The 12,798-nt window shown below is 40.4% G+C and overlaps 1 protein-coding gene across 8 annotated transcripts in view; it reads left to right on the forward strand.

Annotated features, from left to right (window-relative positions):
• ZNF827 (zinc finger protein 827) overlaps positions 1–12,798 on the forward strand; it is a 166,702-nt gene that overhangs the window by 58,828 nt on the left and 95,076 nt on the right. For all 8 annotated transcript variants that reach the window (XM_011221025.3, XM_019796420.2, XM_034661557.1 and 5 more), the window contains exon 5: positions 4,888–5,121. In XM_011221025.3, coding sequence (XP_011219327.2) covers positions 4,888–5,121 — 234 coding nt within the window. The remainder of the gene's footprint in view (positions 1–4,887; positions 5,122–12,798) is intronic.

Consider the following 12,798-nt stretch of genomic DNA (forward strand, 5'->3'; position numbering starts at 1 on the left):
TCATGGTGCGGCCCGTTCTTCCTCTTCCACCTTCTTAGTCAGATCGTCGCAAAACTCCTTCCTACAGAGAAAGGATGTTTTCTGCCCTTTACCTCCAGGTTGTGTCCCATCTTTCCCTTGCTCACTGACAAAGCTTGGTTCACTCCATACCACTTATTTCCAAAGCCCATAGTCCAACTGCTTAGGGTAGCATCGCTCTCAAAGGCGCTTGGAGATAAAGGAGAGAGGTTGGGTGCGTTTTCAGCCAGAAACCCTGGAGTCTGTCTTTGCGATTGGGAAGGGTTGGTCCATTAACCTCTTGGGACCTTAGTTCCCTCACTCATAAAATGAAGATAGTAGTAATACCTATCTCCTGTGATCGATGGAAGGACCAGTTTCTTTTAACTATGCAAATGCTGGGTGTGTGCATTATTAAGGAAGTTTATAGAATAGACCTGGGGGGAGGGGAGCACTTAGAAAGGATCTCAGTGTGAACTGATAATACTTTGCTCTAAAGAGGGCTTTTAAAAAAAATTAATTAATTAATCCCTGCCCATTTGAATTGGAAACTTGGAATCATTTTATCCCAGTGGCTTTCCCATTTTTTGCCATCTGAGCCTTTATCTTGCATCCTGTATAAATCCGCAAAAAGCTGATTTGTTTCCTTTAAATGGCAGCCCAGATATACGTAATTTATGATCAAAGTGGCTTAGGTCCTAAAATGTTTGGAACAAACAGAGAAGGGGTGTCTTGATTAGTGGGGTTTCCTCCCTGCGTTAAAAGTGGAGTGTCTGGAAACTTGAAGATACATAAACAGAAGTCCAGGTAAGGGCTGGGAAAGTCTCTTACAAATAGAGTTCCGTATATGCACAGATCTTTATGTTAGTAAGAATGAAGTAAAGACCAGGCTGTGAATTGTAATTGGTTCCTTTTTTCTTAGCAGTTTCCCCAAAGAAAAAATAAAACATCTGTAATTCTACCTTTTTCTATAGAAAGAGAATGGGTTTTTTAAAAATAGGATAAAAAGACAAAAGTAAGATAAAAACTATGGCAGTTATTCAGACATATTAATCTTAAAATATAGGCTTTATGTACTGTTTTTAGTATAAATATTTCTGGTATTTAGACCCAGAGTGTTTGGGAAATTAAAACTTGGGCAAATGAGTGTTTCCCACTGGTTTTTTAGTGATCTGTTATTAGCTATATTTACATTTCCTCAGCACTGGAGTAGTTTTATGTCATTCTTGACATTGTCAGCAAGAAAACCAGGTACGAAATGCCTGCAGATTTATAATCCAGCAACATGCTAGCTTGCCTGTTGGTTTTTTTAAATGTCTTATTTGAAGTTCTGTTAAATCTGGGTTGTACTAACAATGCTAATTTTTTTTCTTAAATCTTATGTAACATTTATTGTGACGAATACTTCCAGAAGCTACGTACAGCTTCAGAGAGCATCAGCATAAGGGTGCTCTCTCTAGAAAGTGGGATTTGCTTCTAGGGCTTCAAGAATTTCTTATTTCTTTCCTAGCCTCACCTTAGAGTTTTAAAAACTTTTAAAATAAAAGATGCAGAAGCATTTTTAAAAGTACACAACTTCCTGTTATTCCTTCCCAAAGAATCAAAGTTTCAGGCTAAACAGAAAACACACCACCTCATTATTTTATTGTGACTAACTAGGATGCTTTTGGAAAAGGATTTTATAAAGGGTTCTGGAAGAGTGAGAGAAGCTTTAGGAGGTAGCCAGCAACCCTCCCCCACCCCGCACTCCCGCCAAACCCCCCTCTCCCCGGAAAGGGTTGAAAGGGGAGAAGTATACTAAACAAAGTCTCTGTGGGTCTTCCTTCCTTTCTGAGGTCAGAATTACATGAGGGTTGCTCTAGAGATCATCATTGTTCTCCTTGGTTCAGATTCTGATGGCACTGTCCCCAAAGGGCCAAATTTTATTTTATTTTATTTATTTTATTTTATTTTATTTTATTTTATTTTATTTTATTTTTTTTTTTTAAATGTAATCTCTGTGCCCAATGTGGGGCTAGAACTCATGACCCCAAGATCAATAGTCACATATTCTACCGACTGAGTCAGCTGGGCACCCCAAAGGGCCAGCTTTTAAGCGCTTTTCTTGAAATTTTTCTGGACTCCTCCTTTAGTAATGCCAGAGTCCAAGTGAATGATTATCACAGACATCTCAGTAAGTGCTGTGGTGCAGATAGCAAAGCTTTTATCTCCAGGTCTTATTCCCAGTCTAAGGATCAGATCTAGGGAAAGCACTTCTGATTGCCTTTGGTGGAATATTTTGGGATTTGTAGTTTTTGTTTCCTGTGGGTAATAGTGAAGCACCATCAGATGTCACTAATTTGTAGTCAACATATTTTATTCATTCCACAGATATATATTGAGTGCCTACTATGTGCTGGGCACTGTTCTAGGCACTCAAGGTACATCAGTGTTAAAACAAAGATCATTGCCTTCTTGAAGCCTACCTTTGAGTTAGGGGAAGAGACCATAATGGTTAACATAATAAATAAGAAAATTATATGGTATGTATCTAGCTTGCTTGGGATGCCATGACAAAATACCAAAGACTTGGTGACTTGAACAAAAGAAACTGACTTCTCACAGTTCTGGAGGCTGGAAGCTTGATCAAGGTGTTGGCAGGATTGGTTTCTCCTGAGGCTTCTCTTTTTGGCATGAAGATGGCCACCTTCTTGCTGTGTCCTCCCATGATCTTTCTTCTGTGCACCTGCATCCCTGGTATCTCTTACAGGACTTCAGTCATATTGGATTAGGGCCCCACCCTCATGGCCTCATTGAACCATAATTACTTCCCTATCTCCAAACACAGCTGCGTTGTGGGTTAGAGCTTCAATATAAGAATTGGTGAGGGTGGGCACAATTCAGTCCTTAACCAGAAGTTATCAGGTGGTAAGTGTTTTGGCAAAAAAAGAAGATGAAAGTAAGGTAAGAAATTGGGAGCACCATGGGATGGGGATTGCAGTTCTGAACAGGATGGTCAGGATAGACTTCATTTAGAAGATGGCACTTGAAGGTCAAGTTACATTCAAGTGTTGTCCCCCCAGCACAGGGACCAGAAGTGGAGGAATGGTGTGGTGGAGGTAGGTAAGGTGGAGGCACAGGGCGGGCAAGCTCGTGGAACTAGGTTCTAGTCCCAGCTCTGCATCTTTCTGGTGGTAAAACTTCCAAATGTTACCTTAGTCCTTCAGGGTCCAGTTTCTAAATATGCTGGTCTGTCTGAACTTGTCATTCCAGAATGTACACCCTTAGAGGGCACAAGGGAGAAAGGACCTTGTGCTTGTGTGCTGGCTAGGGTAGGTGGTGGTATAGCAGATTAGAAGAGATTTATTTTCATCCTTCTATTGGTTAAGCAGCAATGGGCTTCCGGTTCCCTCTCATGAGTGTTGCTCTGTATTAGGATGATATCTTCTTTCTCAAAAGACAAACACATCTAGGGGCGCCTGGGTGGCACAGCGGTTAGGCGTCTGCCTTCGGCTCAGGGCGTGATCCCGGCGTTGTGGGATCGAGCCCCAACGTCAGGCTCCTCTGCTATGAGCCTGCTTCTTCCTCTCCCACTCCCCCTGCTTGTGTTCCCTCTCTCGCTGGCTGTCTCTATCTCTGTCGAATAAATAAATAAAATCTTAACAAAAAAAAAAAAAAAGACAAACACATCTAATATAACCAACCTAAAGTTCCTACTGCATGGCCCATTAAAGGGGAGCAAACTGCCTGGGAAAGTGGTCAGTGGTGGCTGAGGATGCCTGTCCTCCTTCTTGATCTTATCCAGGGAGCGTGTAGCTCAGTGGGTGAAGGCCGGCTATGGTGTAGCCAAGCCACAGAAGTCATCCCATAATAGGCCAGTTAGCTCTGCCCTGACCACATACTCCACACCAACCAACCATGCTAAAAATGGAAAAAAGACATGAGTGGAAAAACTGGTGAAATCTGAATAAAATCTGAAGTTTAGCTCATAGCAATGTGAATTTCTTAGTTCTGACAAACGCATCATACTTATGTAAGATGTGAATGTCGGAGCACGCTGGGCAAAGAATACATGGGAATTCCCTGAGCCATCTTTGCAACTTCTCTGTAAATCTAAAGTTATTTCAAAATAAAAGATTTTCTTTTTAAAAAATGCCCTCTTGTGAGGGGCACCTGGCTGGCTCAGTCAGTGCTGCGTGTGACTGTTGATCTCAGAGTTGTGAGTTCGAGCCCCACATTGGGTGTGGTGATGACTTAAAAATAAAATCTTTTAAAAAAAAATGCTCATCATGGACTCAGACATGACTTGAACTATGGATACGGATTTATTCACCGTGACTGGAAAAACAGTTCCAAGTGCATGCCCCAGTGTTCGTGGGTCAGGAGTGTCAGTTCATAATAAGGCAAAGTGGGATATCTCTAGTCTGAGGTTCTCTCTGGCAAATTCTTCATCACCTTACCACCCCACCCCAGGTTTTTGCTTTGGGTATTGTCTCTGACTCATGTTTCTATTGAGTATTTTATGGCAGAATAATTGCCTGAAAGCATTATTTGGTAATAGGATTAAGTGAGGGGAGAAGCCTCATAGGTCAGGGAGGCAGCGGCATATAGAGGAAAGAAGACATTTAGGGAGACCAGAGAGAAAATGTCCACTTTGTAGAGGCAGCGCTTCTCAAAATATGATAGCTTCCAAAGATTCAGAAGCCCACATTCTTCAGAGTCCTATGCTCATGGACTGTATTGTATTTTTTTCTGCCCAGGTCCCAGCCTATTTTGATTGGGTTGTGGTCCCTCCTGCTGTTAGCGCATGGTGATTGTGCATTCCATACTTCATTAAGTCCGGGGACAGCTAAGAGGGGGAGTGGCCTTTTGTATATGTATATATACACAATGCTTTTCTTCTTTTGACAGCTGCAAATCAGAAGGAGCCCATGAATCTTAATTTTAAAGTGAAAGAGGAGCCCAAGGAAGAGGAGGCGTTAAGTGCCTCTTTGCCTCGGTCCAGCTATGTGTTCAGCCCGGAATCGGAAGTGCCAGCCCCAAGCATCTCTGAGGACACCCTTAAGCCCCAGGAAGGGAAGGGGAATGTGCTAAGGCGGGATATGTCTGTCAAAGCAGCGTCTGAACTTCTTATGAAACTATCAGGTACTTGATTTATTCTAAAATATTCACATTCTGATCATTTCATTTGCAGCCAACTGGGCTGCTTCCTGCATGGGTTATAATTAGTCTAATGGTAGCAATATCACATTATTGAGGCGAATTCAGGAATGATCGGCTGACTTGGCTTGCATTCCTGCGTTGTGTGTATGAGTTTGTTTGCAGATATTGTCTGTGTACCTGTCTTGTTAAATACAGCCTTTTTTTCCCTGGAAATTGTTGGAAAATACTGCTGCTTTCTAAGATGCAGGTCATAATCTTAAGTGTGTTCTAATGACATTCAAAGCACTTCTGCTAATTGATCAAAATATCTATTCTTTCTTAATGGAGGACCTTTCTTTTTGTGTGTATTTATGCTGTATTCTTTAAGAACCATTACAAATACTTTTCTTAACTTAATAAGCAGTTGAGATGGCGCTTGTAGTAATTAGCAGTAGAGTAGGAATAAGAGATTTTACCAAAAGAAAATTTCATAGTGGTCTATTACAGTAATTAATCTAAGTTCTTACGATGAATGAATAATTTTTTAGTAGTATCTAAATGCAATCTGCCTGTCAGAGGTAGGAAAGGAGGTTATAATTTGAAATTCATGTATTTTGGGTTCCTTTCTAGTCTCCCATCTGACCCTTCAGAACAGGTAAAAATTTAGTGTCTTTTAAATTCTAAAGTATGACTTTTCAGAGCATGGAAAGAAAAGTTGTATCAATAATAATACACTTACCAAGTCATATCCCAGCCTCAGCTCATTAAAGATAATTTTTTAGAAACTATATTCAAAATGCTAATATGAATCAAAAGCTGTTTTCAGTTTGTAATTTGCTGTGCTCAGAGGATGAAAGCGAGAGACACATTAGGGACACTCCTTCCCTGTAATTTCCTCCGCAATTCTGACTGTGTTTCTGGTTGACCAGTACGTTGGAAAGTAAGAAATTAATAGTGATTTACTTAGAGGCATTATATCAGAACAGTTGAAATTCCTGTATTTGCCAGTTGGTGGGGTTAAGAATTCTTTCCTTTGATGTTAATTTAGAACACACTGAAACTTCAGGGGAACGTGATTTGTGATAGATAAAGCAGAGTACAGTTATGACATCCTTATTATAGCCCTGTTTTTCTAAACTTTGCAGCGATAGTACAGCTTCTCTTTAGCAGATGGGAGGCCTAGCAAGACTGTGCTGATTGCTGAAAGCTGAAAGTTTAAAAATATGATGTTCAGGCCAACATATTTTCTTATACTTTGCCCTCCTTCCTGTGTCAAAAGGGCTCAGTGACATAGAGTAATATGTCTGTTGTTTTTCCAATCAATTCAGAGGGGTCACAGAGCTCTCTGATTTTTCTTCTGTTGCATAGGCTTTCACATTGCAATGACCCTCTTCCAACAGTGACTCCGGTCGGTAGGATCCCAGTGCGTGCTATTTCTGTTTCAGAGTTTGCTGGGCAACCAGTACTGTGAACAGAGAGAGATGGGGTGGTACCAGAAGATAATACGCAAAAATGAGACGTCAGGGAAGATTTTCTTTAAGGAAAACATTTTATCCTAATCCTTTTAGCTGATGTGATTTTGGACACTGAAGTATGAAATCATTTCCTAGATAATAATGAGATTCCTCAGATAGAATAAGGCCATACAGCCATGCACATTTAATGATATTTGTGGACAGCAATGGCCCTTCTAAATGTTTATGTCAACTTTTGTTGAGTTTATGTGCTGTGGGGTTCAAGAACAGTTGATTGGATGACATAGTTGTATTTCCAGAGGGCATCTGCTCTGCTTCCTAGTGTGAAAATGAAAACTTGTTTGAAAGACTAAGATAACTATTTTCTTTGCCCTGAAAAAAATCCCCCAAAGTTTTTTTTGTGTGAGAGACTTAGGTCAAAGAAATAGCCCCTGTCCTCTAGATGCATATGGTCTAGTCAGAAGTAGTCCAGGGCAGTGGAATCCATTCAATAAACATTTTGTGCTTTGCAGTCCATACTTCTGCACTCTAGCAGACTATGGTCAGGTAAACCATGAAGAAGTTTCCAAGTTAGTCCTAGAAATAGACATGTGACTTAAAAACAGATGTGTTTTCATTCTTAAGCCCCAAGGTAAAAGGGAGTTACCCTTTATTGGGTTTAGAGTGGATATTAGAGTTTCTAATCATGGATGGATCAGTGCTCTTGGAAGAAGGATGTGAGGGAAAAACTTCCCATGCTGTCTTTCCTCAAGATGCAATTTAGCAATTTCAATATTCATGTCCTGGAAGACATCCACGTAAAGGACTTGTCAGTGTCTTCGAGTCCCTATTTCCATGATAGTTCCTGTCCCCCTATAGACAAGAGGGGTAATTCATCTCCCAAAGCAGCCGTGCAAGTTAGTCAGGGCTGCCTTTGGTTCACCTCAGCTGATACCCCAAAGCCTGGCTGTGGGCCTTCTCATGAACACGAGTCCCTATTGCTTTCTGCCTTGTTAATTTTCATGTATAATCTTCTGCCACATTGAGGAAAATCCTTTTGGCCAGGAAGAGTTGGGTGAGTAAGAAAAGCATGCCTCATGCATTATACACATTTTGTTTCTTCTTCCAGTTTTGACCAAAGGAATAGCTAAGATGTGGAATAAAAGGATTTTTCTTCTTTGTTGTTTCTTTCCTTGAAATTAGAAGCTGTGATCTGTANTAGAAGCTGTGTTAGGCCTTCTTAGTCTTTTCACTGAATTAATAAGAGGAAACTGATGAACAATTTTGGTTGCTTCATTTCCAGTTTTAAATTAATTTATGTTAACTCCTTAACGATGGATGTTGGGCACGGGGCCCAGTCAAACATGATGTGAGACTATCCCGGGTGGAGAAACGTCTGTAGGTATATTGTTTTCCAAATTGACATTTACATTTTATGGGAAAAACACAGATGAGGTAGAGGCTAGGCTAAGTTTTTCATTAACTGTGTGTTTGGGAAAATCTGCGTTTTCTTCCTTCCTGCGGCTCAAGTTCTACTTCCAGTTGTTAATTGGGAAGTCAAGTGCCTGACAGCTGGGCCAAGTAAATTGATTACCATAAAGCAAGCAACCCACTCTGAGGAAACCGCTGGATGTCTGTGACTACCTGTTGTTATGTGACACAAGGCAGCCAAAACAATCAGACTTTTCTGCTAAAGTGCAGAGTTGCCAAAGATAATTCCCAGAAGCCTTGATGCAAGGAGGCCAAAATCCTGAAGTGTTCAGTACAGAGGATCTGTAACATTAGACAGACGAAGAGAATCCTGTCACTATGAAACCCTGGTTTTGCAACATCGAGTGACCTCACAAACTTCTGGAACAGATGTGTGATCACAGACAGGATGCAATGCTAAAGGTGACGCAAAACTTGATCTGTTCCGTCTCTGTTGTTCGTAGGAGGAGTAGCTAGACACACAGAGATGAAGAAATGCCCCTTCTCCTTTTGGGAAGCCACATGTTTGCTTGGGAATGAATACATAAAATGTATCATGTATGCGGTTGAACCTAGAAGCGGCGGGTCAAGAATGCCATTTTAAACATGTGAATTCCACAAAAATAAAAGCTGAAGTTATTTCAGAAACATGAATGAAAAATTAAGCACTTAAGTTTATCTAACATGGTAAATAAAACTTCACATTAGATCTCAATTTGAGACACCTCTATAGGTTTTCTTACTTCTGTGCACAAGGAAGGAAACCAAGTGGAATTCTATTAATTTCTGATTTGTGTTCATTTATAATGAAAGGAGGGAAATATAAATTATAATTGTCTCATGCAGAAAAATCCAAACAGTCCTGGATTTGAAATACATAGAGATGTAGGGTTCAGGGAATCTCCTGAGTAAGAAGATAGTGCTTCAGCTGTGAAATATATATAATAATTATATATTATAATAAATATTACATATATAAAAATTTTCTTTTAAAGTAATGTCTACCCCCAACGTGGGGCTCGAACTTACGACCCCAAAATCAAGAGTCACGTGTTCCACCAACTGAGCCAGCCAGGCACCCCATAGCTATGAAATATTTAGAAGCAGGTAAACGTGGGTAAAATGAAGTTTAAGGTGAGTTTAATCTCTGCGGTGAACTGAAACAGAGAGGAAAGAGACCCCAAGATTGACTTTATTAGCAGTTTTAATTAGGGCCCTTTTGGTTGTACATAATAAATCCTCTTTAGCCAGTTTAGGCAAGCTAGGGGAATTTAGTTGAAGGTGCAGGTTTGGGGTTAACTTATGGAACCCCAGGGCAGGGATGCAGAAGGGCTTGAGTCCTTCACTGATGCCAGGGTCTGGAGGACCACATGGAAACCAGGAAGCTCTCACTCCCTACCTCATCCCTGCTTCTCTGTGCTTACAGATGGACCTTTTCTGTTACCCAGCTCACATGGTGGAAAATGGCAATTTCTTGAAGCTTCTGAGTTTGCCTCTTGTTCAAAAGAGGAGCCAGACAGAAATTTCTTAGTCCCAATTCCAAACTCCACCTGATTGCCTCAGCTGCTGCTGGGATCCACCAGTGGAAACTTGTACTGACACTGGGGCTGAGGGCATGTGGGGCGGACATGGCTGCGGTCATATAGGATGGCCAGGAGGGAGAAGAACAACCAGAAACCCATCTTGGGTGGGCAAGAATAAGGGTGGCATGAAACCAAGAAGATAAATGATATATATGAACCACAAACGTTTGAGGAGCAAATTATGGTAACTGCTGTTATTTAAATATTGAATGTAAATGTGTTTTGGCCTTTGGATGACTTTGACCTTTCTTTTCTGGTAGAATCTTGGGGAAGACCCGCCCAGCCAAGACTTTGCCCAGCTAGCCTCTCAACTCTGTAGGAGCTTAGGCAGGTCTCCTCAAAGTGTGGTCCCCAGACTGTCAGAATCAGCATGGGTGGAGGAGGTTAGGGAAATGTTCGAAATGCAAATTCTTGAACTCTACTCTGGACCTCATTGAAACTCTGAGGTTGGAGGCCCAGCTGTCTGTGTTTTTGCAAGCCCTCCATGTGATCCTGACAGCTATTTTGAGAAGCACCGTGCTGAGGAAATGGTTAATTAAAGAAATAAGTTTTGTCCATCTGAGAAGAATGCCTTAGGTTAAAGCTGACAGAACAGTGCTCTATCAAATGTACATGTTACTTTTTAAAAAGACCATCTCTTCAGTAGAGATTCTTTTTAACTTATTATGAAATAATAGTATCTGGGAACCTTTTTTTGGAAGGGCACATGTATTAATAAATCAAGATAGTGTTGCTTGTGAGCCTCAGAATAATACTGCTTTTTTCAGTGTTCTTTGGTGTTAAGTTTCATGATTATTCCTGGGCAATGTTGGCTTTTGTTTGTTTTGTTTTTAAGAGGAAAAAGCTCCTCCTCTCCCCCTCCCCAGCAAATCAAAGACTATGTCAGAGATTGTCCTATTCTAAAGAATTCCTGGAGATAAATATGAGATTTTAGCTAAATTGTTTCTCAGGGCAATAACTATTCACTGTTCTATTAGAGATTTCTCCTTTGGAAAATTGTAGTCTATCAAACTTGATAAGTGGGATGGCTTCAGTAATAATCTGCAAGGATGGAAAGTGGGTGTTTTCATTTTCTATTAATGTCAGCTTGCACTGGTCTCCTTCAGACCTACATGTTACCTAATTAATTGGTGGAAAGAACACGGGAGGCCCAATCGCACCTAGCTCCTGGTGGTTCTGCTTCCTCACTCAGTCCTAAAGCGAACAGGTGGACATGGTAGCGAAGTTACGGAAAAGATGTAAAGAATAATCGTGAAGTCTCTGTTGAAAAGCATTTTGTTAATTTATTTTATTAATATTGTCTGTTTATCACATTGTCAAATGCATGGTACCAAAAAATCTGAGAGCATAAAAATGTCAAGTGGCATAGTCTACTCAGCCTGAAATGAGAAGTTCTTTTTTTCACTTCAACTTTTTTGAGCACCTGGAGAAATTGGTTGAATCCAGTGGTTTACTACTTTTCTAAGAATTTATGTATTTCACTTTGTTGTGTTTTCAAGGGGACTTCTAGACTGATTTTTAAGCACCATTTCATTTTTAAAAACATCTTTATTAAGAGATAGTTCACATGCCATAAAAATTGCCAGTTTAAAGCGTACAGTTCAGTGGTTTTCAGGATATTCACAGAGCTGTGCAACCATTGCCACATCTTAGTGACAGAACATTTTCATCACACCAAAAAGAACTCCGCACTCATTAGCAGTCACTCCTTACCCATTTCCACGTCACCCTCCCCCACCCCAGGCAACCACTAATCTCTCTCTCTCTGTAGATTTGCCTGTTCTGTACATTTCCTATGAATGAAAACATACAACGTATGGTCTTTTGTAACTGGCTTCTTTCATTTAGCATAATGTTCTTAAAGTTCATCTCTGGGGGCACCTTGGGTGGCTCAGTCAGTGAAGCGTCTGCCTTCAGCTCAGGTCATGATCCCAGGGTCCTGGGGTTGAGCCCCACATCGTGGAGGCTGCTGTGCCCTCTGCCTCTGCCCCTTGCCCCACTGCTTGTGTCCTCGCTCTCTCTGTCAAATAAATAAATAAATAAATAAATAAATAAATAAATAAATAAATAAAATCTTTTTAAAAAATGAAAAAATAGGGGCCCCTGGGTAACGCAGTCGTTAAGCGTCTGCCTTCGGCTCAGGGCGTGATCCTGGCGTTCCGGGATCGAGCCCCACATCGGGCTCCTCTGCTGGGAGCCTGCTTCTTCCTCTCCCACTCCCCCTGCTTGTGTTCCCTCTCACTGGCTGTCTCTCTGTCACATAAATAAATAAAATCTTAAAAAAAAAATAAAAATAAATAAAAATAAAAAATGAAAAAATAAAGTTGATCTATGTATCAGTACTTTAGTCCTTTTTGTGGTTGAATAATATTCCACTTTATATTATTGGAATAAATACACCAATAATGTAATGTTAACTTCACACGTGGTATACGGTGGATATATATCACATTTTGTTTATTGAGTTGTCTGCTGACGAGCATTTGGTTGTTGCCCAACTATGGCTGCTGTGAACGTTGATGTACAAGTTTTTTTGTGGACATATGGTTAGTTTCTCTTGGGTGTATACCTAGGAGTGGAACTGCTGAATCAAATGGTAACTCGATGTTTAACATTTTGAGGAACTGCCAAGCCGTTTGCCAAAGCAGCTGCACCATTTTACATCCCCACCAGCAATGTGCGAGAGTTCTAACTTTTCCCCATCCTTGCCAAAACTTATGATTGTCCGTCTTCTTTATTATAACCGTCATCCTGGGTATGAACTAGTATTTCACTGTGGTTTTGATTTGCATTTCCCTGATGACTTAAGGTGCTGAGTAGATTTTCATGTGGTTATTGGCCATTTGTGTATCTTTTTTGGAGAAATGTCTGTTCACATCCTTTCCCTGGTTTTTGAGTTATTTGTCCTTTTATTCTTGAGTTGTAACAGTTCTGTAGGTATTCTGAATATAAGCCCCGTAGCAGATGTATGATTTGCAAATATTTTCTCCTGTTCTGCTGATTGTGTTATTTTCTTAATGGCATTATTTGTAGCACGAAAGGTTTTAATTTTGATGTAGTCCAGTGTATCTCTCTTTTCTTTTGTTGCTTGTGAGCACCATCACATTTTCCATAATTCCAGAAATTAAGTAAAAATGCAGAATTGTTTAAGAATAAAATGAAAGCCTGTCTTT

Source organism: Ailuropoda melanoleuca, chromosome 5 (assembly GCF_002007445.2).
Source record: "Ailuropoda melanoleuca isolate Jingjing chromosome 5, ASM200744v2, whole genome shotgun sequence".
In the NCBI taxonomy this organism is placed as follows: Eukaryota; Metazoa; Chordata; class Mammalia; order Carnivora; family Ursidae; genus Ailuropoda; species Ailuropoda melanoleuca.